The sequence below is a fragment of the Ochlerotatus camptorhynchus genome, unplaced genomic scaffold (genome assembly GCF_037179485.1).
Source record: "Ochlerotatus camptorhynchus isolate MF236.1 unplaced genomic scaffold, CSIRO-AGI_Acam_v1.1 ptg000213l, whole genome shotgun sequence".
NCBI classification, from domain to species: domain Eukaryota; kingdom Metazoa; phylum Arthropoda; class Insecta; order Diptera; family Culicidae; genus Ochlerotatus; species Ochlerotatus camptorhynchus.
The window spans coordinates 5090768-5115736 of record NW_027040703.1 but is presented as its reverse complement, the minus strand read 5'-3'; the positions used below and the strand labels follow the sequence as shown (position 1 = coordinate 5115736).

General features: G+C 42.4%; 1 protein-coding gene across 1 annotated transcript in view; it reads left to right on the top strand.

Annotated features, from left to right (window-relative positions):
* Positions 1 to 20055, top strand: part of LOC135703414 (F-box/WD repeat-containing protein 7-like) — a 75393-nt gene extending 55338 nt beyond the window's left edge. The window contains exons 3-10 of the mRNA XM_065224622.1: positions 8296 to 10803; positions 10890 to 11006; positions 16767 to 17288; positions 17364 to 17545; positions 17613 to 17838; positions 17897 to 18107; positions 18168 to 18339; positions 18401 to 20055. Coding sequence (XP_065080694.1) covers positions 8395 to 10803; positions 10890 to 11006; positions 16767 to 17288; positions 17364 to 17545; positions 17613 to 17838; positions 17897 to 18107; positions 18168 to 18339; positions 18401 to 18512 — 3951 coding nt within the window. The 5' untranslated portion in view covers positions 8296 to 8394 and the 3' untranslated portion in view covers positions 18513 to 20055. The remainder of the gene's footprint in view (positions 1 to 8295; positions 10804 to 10889; positions 11007 to 16766; positions 17289 to 17363; positions 17546 to 17612; positions 17839 to 17896; positions 18108 to 18167; positions 18340 to 18400) is intronic.
* Positions 20056 to 24969: the final 4914 nt, after the last annotated feature.

The following is a 24969-nucleotide window of genomic DNA, read 5'->3' as shown; positions in this document are numbered from 1 at the left end:
ATTTTATTTAATCAAATCTAGGCCGGTATTATTCAATAGAATTTCATAATGTAAGGGTGTTTTATTATGTTCACTAATTACTCAGAATTTATACTGTACATAAATAACTGAAGATGATACACTGTTATCTTTTTTTCAAAGGTTAGCTCAGTCGGCAAAGGCGCAGCTACAAAGCAAGTCCATGCTGGAGGCGACTAAGATCGTTTCCCGTCCGGTCTATCAATTTTTCGGGTTGGAAAATGTCTCTACTTCCATGGGCATTGGATGGTTCAGGCATAGAAAGCTCTGAATTAAAATGTGAAAGTACTTCAAAGAACACTAAGTTGAGAGCAGGCAAAAATCTAATATGCTATAAGCAATAAATAAGCTTGAAATGCCATGTAGTAGTATACCAATGGTATTTCTAGGTAACGAAAACAGTTTTTTTGTCGCGGATTAGCATTTGAAGTCGCGGATTTCGCGAATCAAATTTGGAAAATCTTGTAACAGTCCTGAAATCGGGATTAAGAACTGCGTGATTGTGACGTAAATGTTTCCTCGGCTATGTATACGAATATTGTTGTTTATGCAATCGATCAGTTCGCACCGAAGAAAACTCCAGTCATACCAACTCACCCTCCATGGTCCAACCCTCGTTTAAAACGCCTTAAATCATCTAAACGGGCTGTTTTGAAAAAAGGTTTCGCAAACTGCGAGCTGCCGTGTCGCATTAACAAGCAGTATAAGCGTCTCAACAAGCAACTCTACCTAGATCACCAGCGTCAACTTCAAAATGAGCTTGAGCTTGAGCTTGATTGACCGCCCACGGTTGCTACTCTGTTACTGCCAGATCAGCTGTAATTACACAGAGAACCAATAGACGATGCTTGGGACTAGCAATCATCCTCAATGTGTAAAAACTGGTGATCTTAAATTAGGCAATACCAGCGCCGGCCGCGCCCGAACACAGGTCAAGAAAGGAATGGGAAGGATTGTGTTGACATGACACTCGCTTTGATGGAAGCCGAGAACACCTCTGCACTTCCACGAGGAATCACTGGGATGTTGGATAAGAGGGTTGGGTTTGCAGCAGGGTTCGTTTTGGTAAACGATAAGCTGAATTGATGTCCTAACGATCATATAACGCGAAGGAGCTTGGGACTAAACCCACGGTCTTCTGCTCAGTAAGCAAAAACGTTTGCCACTAGGCAGACGAGCACCTTTTTAATCACCGAGTTGCTGTTATTACCATGTAGTCATATTAACAAATAAAACGATTGACGAATCTTGAATGGGGATGGGCCTGAGATTAGACTCATGATGTTCTGCTCAGTAAGCAAAAACGGTTGCTCTAAGGCCACCGAGCCCCTCATATCACATAATACCGTTGCTCAAATTTGTGTATCCATTCAAACCCGGAACCAACGACAACAACGAGTTTCGCAAAATACACGATACACAAGCGATTTTACCATAAATCTCTTTGATATGTAAGGACCTGGGACCGCGTTTTTCTGCTCAGTAAGCAGGCCACTGTAACCGACGATCTTTCAAATCCGAAAACTAAAATCTACGAAAAAGTACTTAGGCCTTCATTAACGTCGAAATGACGTCATCGAGCTATCGATCAACTACCCTGGTTATCGCCTGGTACCTTATAGTACGATGCTAGGAGGCGAACCGGAAGAATCGATGAGCTACCTCTCCCCCACACCAGCGTCAACTTCAAAATGAGTTCAAAACTAATCCTAAAAGCTTCTGGAATCACGTGAAAGATCAACGAAAGGAATCGTGTCTGCTCTTCACGATGTTCAACGGGGATCGAGAAATGTCTAATGAGGAATGTATCGCGGATCTATTCAGGTCACATTACTGCAGTGTTTCTGTTCTGAGAGAACTGTTCTCTCCACAACCAAAGAGGTGAGGTAGCTGATTTGATAATTATTATGCGGCATACATGCTTGTTGGATGTCCTTTTGTTCAATTCGATTATTTAAAGGGACTTATGAAGTCCCTTTCAACAGTCATCCAACAAGCCTATAAGCGGAAATGGGAGCCGACGAACCTAGCTGATGCACATCCACGTACCAAACGGAGCAGCTAGGTGGGATGCAGCATGTATCTTTGCACCATTGCTCGAATTACCAGCAGAAGAAGAAAAAAGCTTGAACTCAAAACACCGTATGTAGCTAGATTAGGTTATCCAGCCGGGGCAATATCATATCGCCTCTACCGCCGCCGCTAACAACAAGAAGCAGGTCATTGGCTTATGTAAAAAAACGGACTATGGCCATCAACAGTAGCAGCACCGCAGAAGCAGCAGCAGCTTGCAGACACACCTGTTCCCATTCTGTTTTTGCTCTCTTTTGCTTGGCTGCGTGGCCCAAAGCTCTGATACCTCAGGTACATAATCTTGCAGCTTTTGCCACGGCGTCAACGACGGCGGCAAGTTTGGATTTCGCACCGTACGCACTTTTTTCGTCTGCACCACTTGAACTTACCGAGAAAGAAGAAGTCTGTTATTATCAGGTGCTTGTGATGCGAGTTAGCTCAGCCGGCTAGCTGCCTTTGCTTTGCTAGGCCATTGCCAGCCAGGCCACGTTGCGTTATGGGCGCTTGCTGGGGCTTATATATGTGTGCAAGCGACTGATTGCACCTGCTGTTGTAAAATTTTTCGAAAGGGATGTGAGGTGATTAGCACAAGGGAATAATTACTGTAGTACGACGAACGAAAGAAAATAACAGAATAATACCATTTTGCAGTTCTGGTCCCTTTATGGAGGGACACTCCGCCGTGCCATTAGCGTAAATTGTTTAATTCCTAAATTGGGTGGTTTGTTCGGGTCGGCGTTTAAGATTATGGCATGAGCGGTAAACGAGGCTGAAATTTGCACTCTGCGGGAACTGGGCGTAGCCTAGTATGAAAGATTTTATGGAATGTCCTTGTAGTAAAACGGAGTTTTCGGTATTGGAGTTTGATGGTATGGTGGAATTACCCATAGAGTTTTTTTCTTATTGCTTCTACTTTGGTAAATTGTTATGCTTAGATGCATACCTCATCAAGCAGTACCGAACCCATGTTGTATTTTTATCGCGATGCTCTTTAAACTGAACATCTTGTGATTTATATTATTGAGTTATTTGCCCGTTTGGACTTAAAACCCGGCTTCGAAAGATAGCTTCCTAGGATGTTTTTTCCTATCTCTCCCGAAAGTTTCTTTTGATTTCCCCAGGGTGGTCAGCGATCCATAAAAGACTTTGTTGAGCCTTTATAACATAACGTGGAGTCCCCAACATATTTTGTCATTCAAAATACATTTTGTGCATGATAATATGGGACTCCACGAAGCTTTTTGGGTTCACAAATTAAGTCGAGACATCATACAATACCTAGTTGAATAGAACTTCAAGATCTGAATTCCAGAATAATTTGGAGAACATATTTTATTAACACTGTTATATGTCTCACATGATGTTATGGGGCTGTATGATGCGGGTTGGGTTAAACAAATTTGTGGGTACATCATACAAGACACCGTTGAGCCTGTAGAACTTGAAAAGCTAAACTCAAGATAATTTGTAGATATTTTGCATTTTGCAACCGCAAGGGCTAGTATTTTACCAAAATCCGACTAAAATCTTCCGAAACCGCAGAACTAAACAGATACACGTGATGTATTGTTTACGAATGTGAACAGGTTTTTGATAGATGGTGGTCAATTCATAACATCGGAGTCGATCTAACTTCTACTCTGGGGTATCTTTGATAATGCGGGTAACTTTGATAGTATAATATAAAGATTAAAATTACTCGTTGTGCTTTTTCTAAACTAGAAACATTGGTTCCATATTGAAGCTTAGGGTATTTCCGTTGATATCGTATATAATTTTTATATAGTATGTGCTACATATTTTACAAACATATTAAAACAGAAATTTCGTGTTTTTCGCCTGTTTGAAAAAGCATTCAAACCATCACTTATGAAATGTATTTACGATATGCCATCACAAATTCAATGTTGTATTCTTGTTGCTTATGATGTTTTCTGATTATATACTCATTGAAAGTTTCATATTTAGAGAACTAAATTGTTTGAGTTTCACTCATATTTTTTCTACATTCATCGAGCACTATCAAAGTAACCCCAAATCATAATACTGAAGTTCGGTCACAAAACTAAAAAAATAGTGCAAATGCTTTAATTTCCGTTTAACATATTACTAACGAATTAAGTCTTGGATCGTCAGTACTTGTAAAATTTGAAAAACATTCATTGCTGTAAAAAATATTTAGAATATACATTAAAAAAACTATCAATGTTACCCCGTTTTACGGTACCTAAAAGCGATATAATTATGTCTGAATTTGGTTAATTTTGTGCATTATTAGAAAAACTTTTTAAATATTTGGTTCAAGAAATATGAAACTTTGAATGCGTATATAATCAGAAAACATCATTAGCAATAGGAAGACAACATTGAATTTATAATGGCTTTATCGGAAATACATGTAATAAGTGATTGTTTGAGTGCCTTTTCAAACAGGCGAATAACAATAAAATTGATTTTTCAGATATTTGAAAAATATGTAACACATAGGTACTATATAAAACTCTAAACGATATCAAGGGTAATAAACTAAACTACAACATCTTTCGCCGTTTATCGCCGCTAGCAAGCAGATTTGTGGGAAGTTATCAAGCCGGTTTTGTGGACGGGCGATCGACAACGGACCAAATCTTTACGTTGCGGCAGATCCTCCAAAAGTGTCGTGAATATCAAGTCCCTACGCACCACCTATTCATCGATTTCAAGGCCGCTTATGATACTATTGACCGTGAAGAGCTATAGAAGATTATGGACGAGAACGGTTTTTCCGGGAAGCTGACCATACTGATCAGGGCTACGATGGATGGTGCACAGTGCTGCGTGAAGATATCGGATGCGTTTTCGGACTCGTTTGAAACTCGCAAAGAACTTCGACAAGGCGATGGTCTTTCCTGTTTCCTGTTCAACATTGCGCTAGAAGGTGTTATGAAACGTGCGGGCTTTAACATGCGGGCACGATCTTCAATAAGTCCAGCCAGTTCATCTGCTTCGCTGACGACGTGGACATTGTCGAAAGAACGTTTCAGGCCGTGGTGGAGCAGTACACTAGACTGAAACGTGAAGCAGAGAAGGTTGGGTTAAAGGTGAATACGTCGAAACAAAGTATCTGTTAGCTGGAGGAACCGAGCGGGATAGGGCTCGCATAGGCAAAAGCGTGACAATCGACGGAGATGAGTTCGAGGTGGTGGATGAATTTGTTTACCTCGGATCATTGGTGACGTCGGATAACAACTGCAGCAGAGAAATTCGTCAGCGTATTATTGCCTGAAGTCGTGCTTACTACGGACTCCATAAGACCCTGAGGTCGGGTAAACTTCACCCCCATACTAAATGTACCATGTACAGGAGGCTCTACTGGCACGAGACGTGAACGATGCTCGAGGAGGACCTGCAAGCACTGGGTGTTTTCGAACGACGAGTGCTTAGGATCATCTTTGGCGGGGTATGTCAGAACGGTGTATGAAGGCGAAGGATGAACCATGAGCTGGCGCAACTTTATGGCGAACCCTGTATCCAGAAAGTTGCGACAGCTGGACGGGTACGATGGGCGGGACACGTTTTAAGAATGCCGGACAACAATCCCGCAAAAATGGTGTTTGCCTCGAATCCGGCCGGTACAAGACGAAGAGGAGCACAGCGAACAAGGTGGTTAGACCAAGTGGAGCAGGATCTTGAAAGTGTGGGACGGTCAAGAAATTGGAGACAAGCAGCCACGGACCGAGTGAATTGGCGTAACATTGTGATGCAGGTGCAATCCTGAGGAATGTCGGACCAGGATAAGTAAGTAAGCAAAGAGTAAATTTAATCAATAAATGCAGGGTCTTATGCACTATCAAAGCTACCCGCATAATCAAAGATACCCCGTTTTACAGTACCTCAAATTGTACATTTTGCAGTGCTAGCTGCATATACACCCAAGTAACAATTCAAGTTTTATCGAGGTTTTAAAGCATTCTTCAAGTCTTCATTATGGTCTACAGAACACTTATAAAACCCCAATTGATACTTGGGCAGTATCCCTCCAGTCCGGGTCTCGTTAATCCAACATCACGGTCTCTTATGGAGCTTTTTTCACATTGTTAGGTTAGTAACATTTATATGTATGGATTTGATAGTCGGAATATCGGATCAACCCGATTAATCCGGCCACAAATTTGTCGGATTAGCGGGAGGATATTGTAATAAATACGCTCTTACTCACTGCAAAACCATTCTTTCTTTGTTTATCATCAACAATAATAGCAATAGCGTCGAAATCACCGAAAGTATCCTCGCTCAATTCCCATTTGTGTCTATTAATTCGATGATAATCATATATTTCCGTTTTACAAATCATATCTTTAAGCGTTTGGTTCTGTTCTGCGCAATGACATACAATACTACAAAAAAAGCTTCATAAACTGATTATGAATTGTGCATACGACTGAAAATCAAAATGACATTTCTCGCTGGCATCACTGGATTTCCTATGTCACTAATGTTAATTTTGACGTCGGACGTCACGTGTACCACACGTGCGTTCCGGTTTGATGGGCACGCGACAATAAGATGAATTTGCATTTTATTTATTACGCATTTCCCACCAAACTGGACAAATAAGCGCGTTTTCGCTTATTAAAAAGGGTGATAAAAGTGCACGTTTATGTCAAATCGTTTTGTTGTATTCGGTGCACTTATTCCTTATGGAGTAAGAAATAAGTGTTCCGAAGACAACAAAACGATTTGCCGTAAACGTGTACTTTTATCACACTTTTTGCAGTTTTGGAGCAGTCCAGGTTTAAGGCCCAAGTGCAATGATAGCGGAAGCGGAACGGCAGCGGTAGCGGAAAAGCCCGATCTGAGTAAGCCTACTTGTCGGATTGAAAACTAGTTAGAACCAAATCGACATCGGTTAGGCTTCTTGATGTCATTTGTGACAACTGTCAAACTTTCCGTTTCCGTTCCGCTTCCGTCCACATTGCGTTTGGGCCTTTATGCCTTGTTCAGACTGGAGAGTTATAACATGTTATTACGGTTGCCAAATAATTGCAACACAGAAACCACCATCAAGATAGCGCTATAACATGTTATAACTCTGTAGTCTGAACGTACTATTAGTTGTAACTAGAAACACTGAAACAAGAGACCAGCGGAGAAAAAAAAACATGAATTTGGCAACAAGATAGACATCAAAGCAATCCTGGCATCACTTGCATTTGTAACTGCTTGCGAGTGACTTCGCCAATGCACCGACGAGCATGAGTGATTGCTAAACGATGTTAATACTCCTCCCTAATTGAAGCAAACCATTTGTAAACATTGCAGATTGGAACCGCTTTTGACAGTTCGATTGGAATCATGACAGTGTCTCCGCTGGTCTCTTATTCCAGTGTTTCTAGTTGCAACCAACAATACTGTACATCATTTCCGTATTCGCCCTATTCAGATAACACTTCTGAAATTTGCGAGTTTGACAGAACCATCAGCACCAAGTTTTCGGGGTACATAGGAAATATACTGGAGTTGTTAAGTTGCCCCCGAGTCGTCGCTAAGTGATCCGATTTTATTTTTAATTCACGAATCCAAGAAAAATCCAGAAAAGTACAGTTCGCTGAGTATTTACCCAAATACCTTTAATATGCTGGTTACGCCTCTGTCTGTGTGATTGAGATCAACAGCATCCGCTGTTAGTTGGTTTGTTCTCTTTTCTTTTTTATTTCGGAAGGTGAGCAAAGATAGCTGATAGATAGCAAATTTGGGGCAAACAAAAAATTGCATAAAGGAAAAGGAGAGCGCACACACATCAGCTCTGTCAGCTGGCCCGAACAGTTGTTCTTCTCTGCATTTGTGTGCAATTTTTTTCGGCTGTAGTGCACGGCAAGGATATTCCTTCTGTCTATTGAACCCTTAAAACGAACGGCATTCAAGATGAGGTCATCTACCAAAACCGTCAGATGATTGTTTTTTGTTTAAATCTTATAAAATACTTACCAACAGCACTTGAGTTGTCGGAGCAGCTTATGCTTTCGGTGTTGCAGGTTACAGGTAGAAACTATGCCACCCTAATAGAAGAATGCGCCAGTCATAAACACTAATTGAAAATTTCCATAACAATTCACCGCCATAAATCGTTCGTTTAGGGAAAACAATGTCGCCAATTAGAGACACGCTCTGTAAAAGCAGTACATTGATTGCCATTCTTTCTTTTTTTCTCCCGTCTCCTTCCAGACCTCTCGTACCCGCCATTTCCAGGAGCTCGATACAAAGATCGAAAATTGATGAGCTCCGAAACCACCATCAGTCTGTGTTGAAATCCCGCATCAGAGAATGGCAGAAAAATGCATCGTCACAATTAAGGAAGAGCAGCAGCTTCACCAGCAATGCCCCAGCCCACTGGGGGAGATCACAAATGATTCCGACCCGCTGACCGGTACGCCCACGACGATCATCACCCCGGCAGTGACTACCGCGATCAGCCTGTCATCGACGACGGAATCCGCCTCATCGACACCCACTCAATCCGGTACGATTGATTGCGACGAGCAGGAGGAAAGCGGCGGACAGCAGCGTGGAAAGGATGGTTATGCGTGGTTCTATCCGGACAAAGGTGTCGTTGCCGGAAACCAGATCCACCTGGAAACGCCAACTGTCGAGGAGAAAAGCAACGGCGGGCTGAATCTAGCGAAACCAAAGCGGCTGAGCGATGAGTTCTACTCGGCCGATGATGACTACGACGAGGACGAAGACGACGAAATGGTTGGCCGCGGTGGTAACAGTAGTAACAGTAGCGGCAGCAGCAGTATAACTGGAATCAGCAAAAATGTCGTGGGTGACGGAGATTGTGAAGCGCATGCTAGTTTGAATGAGATTAAAAACCTGAGCATCACAAATGGTGTTGCCGAGCCTGGGGACGATCGATACGAGCAGGACGAAAACTCGATCTCCGATCCAATCTATATCAGTGAGGAGACTTCGTCGTGCAGTAGTGGCCATCAGCGGATGATTGGTGAAGAATTGTCCGTCAGAGCACAGGAGACTGAAGAGCAAAACCGGCAACAGCCTCTGGAAATGGAACAGGAGGAAATAGCCGAGGATGAAGGTGTTGTCGCGCTGGAAGATGACCTCGATGGAGTTGACGGCGACGACGATGCTGATGTGGATGAGGATGATCTTCATGATGTGCAATCAATCGATGCAATCGAACGTCGGGATTTTGAACAGGAACAAAAACTGACTGGCGGGATTATAATTAAAAATAGCGCTTTGATACCCGATAACCATAGACTGAATTTAGAGTTTATAAGTAGATTTAGTAGGATGCGCAACGATGCATTGGCGAAGAAATCTCAGCCGGACGGCAAGGTTCAGCTTACGACAACGCCAACTAGCAGTAGGAACGCGTACAAGAATGGTAGTAGTAATCCATCTAGTTCTAATAGCACTAGTAATAAGGAACAAAACAGTAATAGTACAACAAAGTCAGCGTTAAAAGTGAACCTGTCAGCTAGTCTAGATAGTTACTGCGCAGCTACCGAAGCCGTAAATGAAACGGATATGGCCGACGGTCCTTCCTGTTCTTCCTCGATGGCTTCGTCCTCGTCTTCTTCGGCCTCCAGTAGCAGTAAGGCACAACATCGTCAGCAGCAGCAGCAGCAGCAAATTGATGAAATCTTCAACAGCAACTCCAACGATAGCCTTTCGTCCGATCGTTCGATATTCATCCCCAACCTACAAGCTTTGAAGGCATCTGCCAAGGACTGTCCAACAGCTCCCAACAGTAGCGGTGTGAATGAACCCGGCACATCATCTTCCTCTTCTTCGCCGTCACCTACATCGGCCAGCTGTTCCGCTGGTCCTTCAACATCTGGAACAACCAAACCACCTTCGGATTGCAGTTTAGCGTCATGTGCTACCTCGGTCATCAAACAAACTGGAGAGTGCAGCAAAAACATCAACCATCATCCACTTCCTTCAACGAGCACCAGCAATTCTTCGTTGTTTTCCTTCAGTTGTCCATTCGACAGTGCCGATCGCGAAAACGACGAAGCTTGCAGCTCTAGCAACGTATCCCTTGGCAGATTTCCATCCAATGGATCGAATTTTGCCGATAACATTGCCGATGAAGTGGAACCCTCCAGCTCGTCACATCGAACCCGCCAACCCCAACTTCATCACGAACATAATCACATTGAAGATCCCCTACTAGAACCGTCACAACTATCGATGCCACCGGAGCTAGCCGCTGCGGCGGCTGTCGTCGACCACGAGTGCGACGAAGATAATTGGGCCGACTGTGAGGAAGGTTCCGACGAAGAGGTATGTACCTGTAGAGACTACACCGACGATGAAGGTAACGGAGGCCATGGTGCCGGTGGACACGCCAGCAGCGAAGACGAACTGCCATCCCGAGATGTCGATCTGTCCAGCTATACTCACATGGATGCCGCCGAGGACATTCTCGCTCACGATCCGAACACCACCGGTGGGGCGACGAACGCCACCGGAAGCAACGCACAAACCCCAAGACTGCACCGGAAGCGCAAGCTCACCGAGAACCGGATCCTGTTCGGAAGCGGCGGTAGCCGGGTTTCGACGGGAACGGCCGGAGATGTCACCGGTGGTGGGCTAGGCAATCACAGCGATAGCCCCAGCACCGAATCGCTTAACTACAACAGCCGGAAACGATTAGCTTTAGATAGTACCAGTTCGCCGCGAACGCTACGCAGTCCGTCTAATGTAAGTACAACCTGTTGGCAGCAGTAGCATGATGTTTGCCGGTAGTTGTGTTTGATTTTTTTTTAACGATATTTTCCCTGTTACAGCTAACTACGACGCCAACATCATCCTCTTCGCTGGGAGAACGGAAGACTCCCAGAAGCGTAATCCCTACCAAAGATAATCCTCCTCCGGAACTGAACGATTGGCTGCAACAGTTTCAGGTATGTGCGGCTAAAATATGTATGCCATCAAATCGGCGTTCGCCAGTACTCGCTGGCGGGGCCTGTATCGCGTTTAATTAGCTTCGTAGGCACTACTCCCTATTTTGCAATGTTCAGGGGACTTCGTGATGGCATCAAGTATTGGGTATAATAGAAGACTGCAAAGATTAGTTCTGGTTAACTTCCAGGACAGGATCACAGGACTTCGTTCTGGATCCAGAGAACATCTGGATCATATCTTAGGAATGTTGAGATCAATTTAACCGTTATGTGCGTGACGCGGTACTACGTTACCCAGCTCTCATTTGAATAACACAGTCGTCCTTCCGACAAAAACTTGTTTTTGTTCATTGGTGGAGCAATTTGCAACACTAACACATTGATCACGACTGCAGTCAAATTTTTGCATGGGTTGCAGTGACCGCCACCTTGAAACAATATTAAAGCAAATTACAGTTGAGTCGGTACCATTTTTTTTAATTACAGATCTCTCTGTAATTTTCTATTTGCATATCGTCCTCAAAATTACAGTTCTCCGGTAAAGTCGACTGCAAATCAAGCAATGTATATCGGTAAACGTTACCGATCGTTCGGTAAATGTGACAGCTAATTTTGCTGATCCAGTTTACAGATTTTTCGGTAATGTTCTCGATTACCGAAAACATTACCGACCGTTCAGCTGTTGAGAATTCGGTGATTTTTTCTAAGTGTGAAGTGACCAGCAATAAACAATATGTTTGCTGATAGGTATATCAGTAAATATTATTTTGCTGGACCTTCTTCAGCAAAGCATTTTGCTGGAAGAGGATTTCAGAATTTGGTGTGTGGTTGCTTCTCACTGTAACCTTGACAAAATTTTCTGAGGAACAGGTCCCATCTGCTGCTGTAGAGCAGTTTCATACCAAATGAAGAATTGGAAAAACTCGACCTTCTCCGAGACGGTACCGACTGGGATTGAACCCAGGCCATTTGGAGTGAGAGGCAGCCACGTTTACTTATGTCTTTGACAGTGGAGTTTCTTCAACCTCAATCTACCAGTGCACCAACTATCAAAACATAAACAATTATCGAAATATTGCTTGCAATGGATAGATATCGAGTAAACTAGAAGATTAAGTATATTTTTCAATCGATTCGAGTATGAATATGGCATTAAATCTGGTTTTGAAAGTTGGTGCACAGGTAAAAAGTGAGGTTACGAGACGCCAGTGGTCTTTGAAATTCTCAGAACTTCACTGGAGTTTGCATAATTTTCCTGGAGTCAGGGTGGCAAGTGAACCAGGAAAACCGGGAAAAAGTCGGGAATTTATTTTCACCAGGAAAAACCGGGAAAAAACCAGGAATTTCATAAGCCCACCAGGAACAAGATTCTTCATTTGTATAATTTAAATAGGTTTTAAATTTTATGTATGTCAAAGTTTCTTTTTATAATCAGGTCAAAACTAACCATTTTGTTCAAGCTAAATCTTTCACACAACTAAAGATTGATTTAGTTGTGTTGTGTTTACCCTGAGAATTTAGTAAATATATTTTGTATTTATTTTAAATTTAATTTTTTTCACGAATCAATTGCATGTATTTTTTTTTTTTTTTTTTTTTTTAACTCTTTATTTGTTCCAAATTCAAAATAAATTACATTTCATTTTAACCTAGGTGCTCCAGTTACTGCAGTAACGTACCAGCCTTAATTGTTATGATATATATCTAAGTGTTTTTACATTGTTCATGTCTTGGCAATTCAGTATTTTAAACAGGTTTTTTAACCTGCATGTCAGTATAACAATTGATATCTTAAAACTAAAAACTAAAACTAAATCTTATCTAAGTATAAAGGGAATTAATCGTTGCAATTGAGGATTGCAACGATTTTTGCCTGAAATTATTAATTATTTTGTTGGACATTTGTGCTAAAGTCTCAACATTCGAAATTCTATGTACTTCGGTTGTACTGTACCAGGGAGGCAACTTCAAAATCATTTTCAGAATTTTGTTCTGAATCCTTTGAAGTGCTTTTTTCCTGGTAGTGCAGCAACTAGACCATATTGGCACAGCGTAAAGCATGGCCGGTCTAAAAACTTGTTTAAATATTAGAAGTTTATTCGTCAGGCAAAGTTTGGATTTCCTGTTTATAAGAGGATACAAACATTTTATATATTTGTTACATTTGGCTTGAATGCCCTCAATGTGATCTTTAAAAGTTAATTTTTGGTCAAGTATTAATCCAAGATATTTCACTTGGTTTGACCAGGAAATTGGAACTCCGTTCATAGTGACTATGTGACTACTACTAGGTTTCAAAAACGAAGCTCTAGGCTTATGTGGAAATATTATAAGTTGAGTTTTGGAAGCGTTGGGAGAAATCTTCCATTTTTGTAAATAAGAAGAGAAAATATCTAAACTTTTCTGCAGTCTGCTGCAAATAACACGAAGACTTCTTCCTTTAGCGGAAATGCCTGTGTCATCAGCGAACAAAGATTTGTGGCAACCCTGAGGCAAATCAGGGAGGTCCGAAGTGAAAATGTTATACAATATAGGCCCAAGAATGCTACCCTGAGGAACTCCTGCCCTAACAGGTAGTCGATTAGATTTGGAATTTTGATAATTTACTTGAAGAGTTCTGTCAGTTAAATAATTTTGAACTAATTTCATAATATAAAGTGGAAAATTAAACTTTTTCAATTTAGCAATCAAACCTTCATGCCAAACACTGTCGAATGCTTTTTCTATGTCTAGAAGAGCAACTCCAGTTGAGTGGCCTTCAGATTTGTTTGAACGAATTAAATTGTTAACTCTTAAGAGTTGATGAGTAGTTGAATGCCCATGGCGAAATCCAAACTGTTCATCTGCAAAAATTGAGTTCGTATTGATGTGAAGCATCATTCTATTCAAAATTATCTTTTCAAAGAGTTTACTTATTGAAGAAAGCAAACTTATTGGACGGTAGCTAGAAGCTTCAGCTGGATTTTTATCCGGCTTCAAAATTGGAACAACTTTTGCATTTTTCCATTTATCAGGAAAGTATGCCAAATGGAAACATCTGTTAAATAATTTTACCAAGAAAGACAAGGTACTCTCTGGGAGTTTTTTGATGAGGATATAGAAAATTCCATCATCACCTGGAGCTTTCATATTTTGAAATTTTTTAGTTATAGACCTTACTTCGTCCAAATCAGTCCCCCAGGAATCATCAAAAATATTTTCCCGAGAGAAAATATTCAGAAAATCCCGAGCAACCTGATTCTCAATAGGACTAGTAAGACCCAAACTGAAATTATGGGAACTCTCGAATTGCTTAGCAAGTTTCTGAGCTTTTTCCAAATTTGTGATCAAAATTTTACCACCTTCTTTAAGCGCTGGAATAGGCTTTTGAGGTTTTTTCAAAATTTTTGTGAGTTTCCAAAAGGGATCAATTGCATGTATGATTTGTGCTTTTGATAGCAGACTTAAGCAGTGCCGACGCGTAACTACTTTGAAGTACCTGTTCAACATGTTCAATAAAAAAGTTCTATTTCTAAAAACTTCAGATAGGGCTTTCGAACTTCATGCAAGTTCTACCAAATTCGGGAAAGTCTTACAAGTTTCAGGAAAATCCTGTGAACTACTGTGATGATCTACGACGGCCAGGAAATCTCTCCGAACCTTCAGAGATTTTCTACAAATTTCAGAGAAGTCTTACAAATTTCAGAGAAGTTCTTTAATCTTTGGGGAATAACTACGAATTTTACAGAATTTTCTACAGATTTAATGTAACTTCTACGACATTTAGGCATTGCTTAAAAATTAAGGATAATCCTATGACACTTATGGATTTTTTCCGAGCTTCAGAGAAGTCTTAACATAGTTCTCCAAGCTCAAAAAAGTTCCTAGAACTTCCGAGAAATCCATTGAACTATAGGTAGTCCTACGAAATTCATGGGAGCTCCAGGGAATTTCCAAGAAATTAAGGAAAGACCCACAAACTTTTGGAAAACCCTTCGATATTTAAAGCCTTATTATGAACATCAGGGAAGCTCTTCTAAATTTAGGGTCCTCATATATACAGTTAAGTCCTTCAAACTTCAAGGAAATCCTCAGATCTTGAGAAAGTTCTTCGAACTTGAAGGTAGTCTTACGAACTTCTGAGAATTTCTACGAACTTCGTGGTACTTCTATGATATTTAAGAAATTCCTATGAATTTAAAAAAAACTCCGAACTACCTAAGATCTTTAAAAAAAATCCTTCGAACTTCGGGGAAGTCCCATGAAATTCAGTCAATACAAACTTCAATGAACCCTTCAGGAAAGACCTTAACACTTCAGGGAAGTTCTACGAACTTTAGGGAGTTTCTATGAACTTCAGCAGTCAGTCTTCTTAATAATAAGAGTTATTAAACCAGCGTTGTTTATGAAATCTTTTAATCATATGATTTTGAAATCATGTTGTTATCAAAATTCCGCTAAATAAGATCCTTAATGTTAAACAAACTGGAAATCCGTAAAATTGTTAGAAGCAAAGATTTGTTTAAACAGTCCTCATTCATATCACACTTCGCAATATCACCTTGAGATAAACTAGCCCGTTGGCTAAAGATCTAAATAGGGGAATTTACGTATTCTCGGCAACCTAAGCAGCGACCTTCTTTCTATAGCCTTTTTCTCTAAGGAACGCACACATATGCAGTATTGGTTTGTTTACAATCTTTTGCTGCCAGCTGCTCTAAAAATTTCAGTCGAAAGAATTGTCAAAAGCTGTTTTGAAACGCTTTTACAAAGCTCCAATCTTCTCTAGTGAGAGCGAGTATTGTCGGCAACCAGTTTTTCTTCGGCAACCGTTCCATTTGAACTGCATGTAAATCTGCTGTTCTATTATCGGCAACTCAAAATCAGCTACAATTTGTAGTGCGTGTGTTGCATTTCAAGAAAACCTTGCTAGATTGCTTTTTCTCAGTGGTAAAAATATAGTCAAATAGAAGCTGAAAGCATAAAGAATCGTTTGCATGCATTCAGCGAAGTGTTTTCGTAAGAAAATCCAGTGAAAATAGTGTTTCAATTTGTGTTGCCGAAAATAATCTGTCATGCCGAAGCCGTCATTTCCCCTAATTAAGTTAAAAAAATCGCAGTTTCAAAAACAGAAATCTCAAGATTTAGGGGCTATAGATCTCTCATACACCCCTAAAATCGCTCATTTTACGGGTTATCGCAAATGTTTCAGTGTAATTAATCTTGTAAGCAAAGATGTTTTTGCAAAGACATGAGTGAAAACGCTTTGCTATTATAGTTTTAACACATAGAACGGAAATAGGCGCCATGATACGACGAAGTAACGATTTCACGCTCATGCACAAGAACCTTAATACCTATTTTGGTTTGTGAAATTCCGCATTGCGCGAAGAATGAAAAAAATAAAAAAATATTTGAACGTGCTTGAAGTCCTCTGTACACACCCTCTAGTGTTAGAAGAATTTGCCGTCGAAGGTCTTATAGTCCTTGTCCTTGAAAGCTCTGTTCTAACTAGCACACTAATTTAGACGCCTAGAAAACTGTGAACATACCCGCTTAAAACATACTTCTCGATACGCCATCAAGATTTCCTCGCGTTCATTATAAGTTATTCCTTGCGATCAATACTTACATTAATTAATGACAAATCCTGCGCACATCGTTTTGTTCCATACTCTTTTGCGAATGCTTTCGATCTATCTACTGACCGGTCACAATCGCGTGCCTAAAAAACCTTTATAAGATGCCCATTTCTGACTCGATTGATCCTTATGCTTCTAGCGATGGACACCGGTCGAGCGTCTGGTGGCAGTGGACATGCTAATCGAGCACTGCGAACCGACCCAGGTCCGACACATGATGAAGGTCATCGAACCGCAGTTCCAGCGCGATTTCATATCGCTCCTACCGAAGGAACTGGCCCTGCAGGTCCTGTCCTATCTGGATCCGATGGATCTGCTTCGGGCAGCCCAAACGTGCCGCAGTTGGCGCTTCCTAGCGGACGATAACCTCTTATGGAAGGAAAAGTGCAAGGAAGCGATTATCGTGATGGACGTCACCGGCGGCGATCGTCCCAAGCGAGGCCGAGCCGGCAATATGCCACCGATTTCTTCGCCCTGGAAGGCGGCCTACATGCGACAGCACATCATCGAGATGAACTGGCGCTCGAGACCGATACGCACCGCGAAGGTGCTGAAGGGCCACGACGACCACGTTATCACGTGCCTTCAGTTCTGCGGGAACCGCATCGTGTCCGGTTCCGACGACAATACGCTCAAAGTGTGGTCCGCCATCACCGGAAAGGTAAGTTGCTGGGAATGCATCCGATTTCTATGCGGTCGTGGAACGGATTTCAACGATTTATTTTTCGATTCACAGTGCCTTCGAACACTGGTTGGTCACACGGGTGGTGTCTGGTCGTCTCAGATGTCCGGCAATATCATCATCTCCGGCAGTACCGACCGAACTCTGAAGGTGTGGAACGCCGAAACCGGTCAGCTGCTGCATACCCTGTACGGACATACGTCGACGGTTCGTTGTATGCATTTACACGGAAATAAGTAAGTGGTTTCCAGGTTCTTAGTATGAGATGAATCTTAACTCTGTTTTATCACATATTTCCAACAGAGTCGTCAGCGGTTCCCGCGATGCAACGCTGCGCGTTTGGGATGTTGACGAAGGCACCTGCCTGCACGTGTTGGTCGGCCATTTGGCTGCCGTTCGATGTGTTCAGTACGATGGAAGACTGGTGGTTTCCGGGGCGTACGATTATATGGTGAAAGTATGGAACCCGGAGCGACAGGAGTGTCTGCATACGTTGCAAGGGCACACCAATCGCGTCTATTCGCTGCAGGTATGTTGTGGAGTCGATTAATTTTTAAGCACATTGTGTGAACGTTATACTGTTACAGTTTGATGGCATCCACGTGGTGTCCGGTTCGTTGGATACATCGATACGTGTATGGGATGCGGAGACGGGTAGCTGCAAGCACGCCCTGATGGGCCATCAGAGTTTGACTTCGGGCATGGAGCTCAGATCGAACATTTTGGTATCAGGTAATGCCGACTCTACGGTAAAAGTATGGGACATCATCACTGGTCAGTGCTTGCAAACGTTATCGGGTGAGTGGTTTTAGGAATAGAATCATAGTTCTTATTCTAATAACTTGATATAAATTTCAGGTCCCAACAAGCACCAGTCGGCCGTCACCTGTTTGCAGTTCAACTCCCGCTTCGTGATTACCAGCTCCGATGATGGTACCGTCAAACTGTGGGATGTCAAGACCGGAGAGTTCATTCGCAATCTGGTCGCTCTGGAGTCTGGCGGTTCCGGAGGCGTAGTGTGGCGAATTAGGTATGATTCATACATTTGTTGTGAAAAATTTCTCAGAACTTACGGTTATCGCCTTCCACAGAGCCAACGATACAAAACTGATCTGCGCGGTCGGTTCGCGCAATGGAACGGAAGAAACCAAACTGTTGGTACTCGACTTCGACGTAGAAGGTGCCTGTTTGAAATGCTCATAAGTTCTGAATAAGTATACTCTTTAAAAAAAACCCTCTACCTTAGAATCCCTTTCTGTGCTGTTCTGCCTTTTTCTCGAGACGCGTTGATCATTTCTTTGATTAACTCAATTTATACGTTGATTCTAAAAAAAATAAGGTGAACAGAAGAAAACTACCATCATGTCATCAACCACCATATCAACTTCAAAACATCACAGCGCAAAAAATTGCCACCCAACCTTTATAATTAGAAATATCATCATGAATTATTGTAAATGTTTCAAATTGTTATATAAATTATTAGTATACATATCAATACCTAATTCTCTAAGTTCTGCGACAAATTACTGGTATTCATTTACCACCCCAATCATTGGTATTTAAGGACAAGGTTGGTAGAATCCACTAATGGCCGTTGTCATGGCTGATTTTCCTTATAAAATCAGCCATGATAGCGGCCATTTGTGGATTCTATAAATCTTGTCCTTAACTGGAAAATTTCGTGGAACTCATGGAAAAGATTCCAATTTCAACGAATTTGTTGAATTCAAGTTTTACTATTTTTTCTCGTGCAGCTTTTCGATGAGTGTGATACACTAAGAAAAGTTTGCATGTAGTCTCCATTTTTGTATTTTACATAACATTGATGTTATCACGTTAATTCTATGAGATTTTGGCTTATTATAAAAGTGTTATGAAAATTCACAAAACCAAGTGAAATTTTTTTTCAGCGTGTTCTGTGACTCAACGTTTCAAGCAATTAATTCAATTTAAAAACAAAAATAAACAAACTGACTGGTGATTGGCAACGTGATGGTAGCTATAATTATCACACCTGGGCAAAGGTAACAGAAAGGCATAGCTGTAGTGATGAAGGGAAGAAAAATCATCGGAAATTGTCCCTGATAGGGCCAAAACTAAAAAATTTAAATAAATACCATAGTAAGAAAATGCTTCGAAATGATACAACAACAACAAAAAAGTTGAACCAATTGAATAATCGAAACCGGAGAACCCTACCGAACGTGTTCACGTCCTGCCGTACTGTTGTTTTCCACACACACTGCGAGCGATTGTTTGCTTTGAATTTGTTAAACTTTGTTTCCTTGTTGAGTTTAACGAAATGCGTATGTGTGTGTGTTTGTTTTCTAGCGCACATATAATTTCTCGATGGCGCCGCGCGCTACCAATATAGCACCTACCTATTATCTATGTTTTCTCTTTTATTACGAAACAGAATACGTTGATTTTCCCCAAACTTTATATTGTTCTCTATGAGTTCTAACTACCTTCTGTGTTGTGAAGTAAGGCAACTCAATTTAGCTCGCTGTGGAAACTTTAAAACAGGGCGACCGTTTCGGTTTATCTTCTCCGAATAATTGCAGTGTTCGATTCGATCAATGGGCAGGACAACAAATGCTTTAACCAATTAACGATACAGCTTACGCTTTAGTTTTTAGTTCCCAATCCTCCATTTTCCGAAGGTGTCGAGCATACTGATTGAACTGGCGCAAACTTATCATAAACGATGAATTAGAAAGTCAATAGCAGAAGTGACGGGAAATCGCAAATAAACCAGACAGGATTAAACCATACATGCTAACACAACACCCGCAGAATAAATAGCGAGAAGGACAGAAATAAGTAACCGAAACTCACTAAATACAAACAGCATTCATATTAGCAAGAGGAGAAAACCGTGTACAATTTAGTTAGTTGTCTGTTTAGGAACTCGATGTCAAATTTGTATAGGTTTCAATTTATCTTTTTGTTTTTATTTTTAAGTTTTTGCATCAGTTGAAAGAAATTTATTTCTCATTAGCAAAATTTATACCTTTAGCTTCTATTGATTATCGGCCGAAAAAAACCAGCTATTTTGTTTTGAAACTTTCCTTCATAAAAAATAACCACTATCTGGTGAAATAGTTTAGGTCAGTTGTTGATATAATGAGGTGATCCTTTCCCGTTCTATCTCTGTTTTGGAAAACAAAATTGTTTTCCCGTTGGCATTACTCGAAATACAGAACAATCCTTCGGTTTTCCTGCTATCACTCTAAACAAAACTACACGCAAAAACAAAAGTAAACAAATTAACCTCTAAATCTAAAAAAAATATACGAAACAGTAGCAACATCTACTACAAAACAGCAGTATGTCGAAGAATCCAATAATAATAAAGAAAGCAAAACAAAAAACAAAACTGAGAACCTTTAGTAAAGCATTACCAACTATCGAAAACTTTCCCATTCCCATCTTTCGTTATAGAAAATTTGAGAAATCACCTTGAAACACCGACATCCGAACTATCATCATCGTCCCTTTCGTCGTTGTCCTCGTCGTCGCTGTCGTCTTCGCCGAGTGAAGAATCGTTGTAGCGATAGCTTTAGGTGATCCGCTGCCCTAAAAATGTGAAGTCAAACCTTTGCAGGGATAATTTTGATCAAGGTAATAATTTTTGATACTTTATTAATCGAACCCGTAGATAGATCGAAATTCCAATTAATAAATAAGCAAGATAACTCGCTTTTTGGTTGTATATACCTAGTTCTGGGAGTTCTCGTTGACCGATTTCTCAACTTTGAACAGCATTTCAGTGCAGACGCGGCGGAAATGGTTCTACGATCGCGCTGATTGGTCGTTATATGAACGTATCACCGCAGAAACCATCCGGCCAGATGTTGAATGGGACGTAGACAGCTTCACGGAGAAGATAATTGCAGCAGCAACTCGTGCCATACCGCAACCCAGCGGCCGTATGGGGCCTAAAGCGGTACCATGGTGGTGCCCTGAAGCGAAGGCGGTGATTCGACATCGACAAAAGTGTCTTAGGTCTCTGCGGCGGCTGCAGATATCTGGATCAACCCGCTGCATTGGCGAGGTTTCAGGAAACAAGAACTGTAGCACGGAAGGCGATAAAGGAAGCAAAAGAACGATCGTGGGAGAACTTCGTGGCCAAAATTGCACCAAGCAGCACGACAACCGAACTGTGGCGAACGGTGAACACGCTACGTGGCAGTCGACAACAACGTACCGTCGCACTCAAGCGATCGGATGGCTTCACCGATGACCCCGAAGAAACTGCGGAAGCGCTAGCCAGTTTTTACAGCGATAGATCTGCGACCTCCAGCTACCCTACTTCTTTTCAGAAGAGACTAAGGCAGCAGCTGAAAGAGAGTCCATAGATGTTTCGCCAAACACGGACGACGTGTACAACAGCGACATTACCCTAAGCGAACTTCTGTGGGCTCTCGAGAAAGGGCGAGCTGCCTCGACAGGACCCGACATGATAGGGTACCCAATGCTTCGACGTCTACCTTTGTCCGTGAAGATGACACTGCTAGAGCTGCTCAACCGGATCTGGCGTAATGGAGAGTTTCCCACCAGCTGGCGAAATGCAATCGTGGTGCCCATTCCGAAGCCAAACTGCCTCGATACCGGACCCGCTGCGTTCCGTCCAATCTCGCTCACCAGCTGCATGTCGAGTGGGCGACTCGACAAACGACAGCACGCTTTCCGTGCCGGGCGAGGCACCGACACGTACTTTTCCGAGCTCGAGAGAACGCTTCCAAGCACAGACGAGCACTGTCTGATAGCATCCCTAGACCTGTCGAAGGCTTACGACACCACCTGGCGGCGCGGCATAATCCGCACTCTGAGGTCATGGAGAATACGTGGTCGGATGCTGAACATGATGAAAAGCTTCCTCTCGGAGCGAACGATCCAGGTATCCGTTGGGGGGCATATGTCTCGCCAGTATCCGTTGGAAAACGGAGTTCTGCAGGGCTCTGTCCTGTCAGTGACGCTGTTCCTCATCGCGATGCAGCCCATCTTCCGAGTAGTGCCCAACGGAGTCTTCATTCTTTTGTAGGGGAAGATATCCTCTTAGCAGTGCGAGGTGCTAAAACTGAAGGCTTACACCGAAAACTACAGGCCGCCGTCAAAGCCATCAACAAATGGACGAAAAGCGTTGGTTTCACTGTGTCGGCAACAAAGTCACATGTCTTCTACTGCAGTCCGAACGCACGACGGGATCCCGTGCGGGATATCTCTATCGAGGGAACTCCCGTGCCAAAGACCAACCGGCTGAGGATTTTAGGTGTAACCATGGACCGAACGTTATCCTTCAAACCTCACTGCAATATGGTTAGGAAAGCATGCGAATCTCGGTTACGGATTTTACAGATGATCGGTGCAAAACTTCCATGTGGCAATCGGACTTCTCTGCTGCAAGTTGGGTCAGCCATAGTTACTGCGAAGCTGCTCTACGGGATTGGACTTGTTAGTCGAGGAGGGCCAGCAACCTTGCAGACTCTCGCTCCTGCCTGCAACAAAATGGTTCGCTCCGCTTCCGGAGCATTCGTGACGAGCCCGATTAACTCGGTGATGGCCGAAGCTGGGACTCTACCCTTCGCACTGCTAGCAGCACAGACCACAGTACGCACTGCCATCCGAATGCTCACAAAGAACCCAAACAGCACACGCGCTTCAAATCGCCTCCAAGAATTAACCGGTTCAACGCTTCCTGCTGTCGGTTCACTCGTGAGGCAGAGCAATCGCTTGTGGCACGCACGAAAACCGACGATAGTGTGGGATGTGAAAAGAAGCATACGCGCTGGAGACCCACCGGAGAAAGTTCGTCCAGTTGTTCGAAAATTACTGGAAACCCGCTTCCGTAGTTCAACCATCGTCTACACGGACGGCTCCAAGTGTGAAGACACGGTAGGAGCTGCATTCTTCAACGAAGGGCTATCTAGGACCTACAGTCTTCCGAAGGAATGTAGTGTTTTCTCTGCGGAGGCCTACGCTATTAAAATGGCCGCCACTATCCCTAATGTTCAAAATGAGTTGGTTATTCTCACGGACTCCGCAAGCTTCCTACTGGCTTTGGAAGCTGGAACTGTGAAGTAGAGAGAATCGTGCAAAGCAAAATCATCCGTTTCTGCTGGATCCCTGGACACGCTGGCATCAGGGGAAACTCTGAAGCTGACCGACTAGCCAATGAGGCTAGAAGACAACCAGCCATCGACGTACCGATTCCAAGCGAGGATGCGATAAAAGCGGTGAAACATGCGATACGTGGTCAGTGGAATAGGCAGTGGTTTAGCACAACAGAATCGAAGCTGAGGGAGGTGAAATTCGACACGCACAGATGGCCAGAACGAGGAAGTTCAGCCGACCAGCGTATGCTTACACGTCTGAGAATCGGCCATACGCGACTAACCCACACGTTTATTCTGAAGAAGGAAGCCCCACCGGTGTGTAAATGTTGTGGCACGGTGTTGGATGTAAAGCACATCATTCTTGAGTGCAGGAAATACGACGAAGAGAGAAGGAAAAATGACATCAGCGCCAGTCTACGTGAAGCTCTGGACAACACGGAAGAAAGAACAACACGAATGCTTAATTTCCTACATGAAACGGATTTGTACAAAAAACTCTAGAATAACAAATTACAAGAACTAAAGAATAACAAATTGCACAGGTGAAAGAAATAATAAGCAACACGAAGTAGAAGACTAGAATAACAAATTAAAATAACTGTAGAATAACAAATTACACAGGTAAATATGGTAGAAAGATGAAGAAATTCGTGAAGAAAAGCGAAGTAGGAGAGTAGTATCATAGAGGTAACTCTAAGACTAGTAGGTCCCGAAGAAACGTGCTCAACTTTTTGGTTCAGCTCTGGTACTATCTTCGGTCCCAAGCTAATTGATTCACCCCTCGAAAACATAGGAAAATCCACTAACCCCTCATTTTATCTGTCAAACTTTCATAGCGAATCAAAACAAACATTCACCCCAATTCTGCGAGTCACGTGACTCTCTCTCACCGGTGAGGTGACAATTGTCACCTCACCGGTGACAGAGAGTCACGTGACTCGCAGAATAAGGGGGATTGTGTAGTACTAGAATTTCGACTAGAATGGGGTACGTTAATCGATTTGCTTGGGACCAATAGGCTAGTCAAGTAGTGAGCCAATTTGAAATCGATAGTTTCGTATTGATTGTTGGTAGTATGAAGTGAAGCGAAGGAGAAAAGTAATTGTTTGGAAGCAAAGAAGAAAAGAAGAGAGAAGCAACTGAATTGTAGCACTTACACTAACAAAAAAACTTGCACACCATACACAATACACCAAACATCAAATCGAACGGACATGAATGCATCGCGGAGATGTAAGATGTCCTTAATAAACAAAAAAAAAAAAAAAGTGCAGTCAAGAATTGCCGCAGCCGAGTGAGTCTTATCCGGACCATTTCCCGACAAAATAGATCGAACAACCGCAGCATCCATTTTCACGTGGCGAGTGCAATTATGGACAGTCGCCTTCTATACGGGTTGGAGATGACCTGCATCGCAACGGATAAACTTTTAGTTACGTTAGCACCAGTCTACAACACCTACGTCCGGAATGTCTCTGGCCTGCTGCCATCCACGCCTGCTGACGCTGCATGCATGCCTTTCCGCTTCCGTATAACCG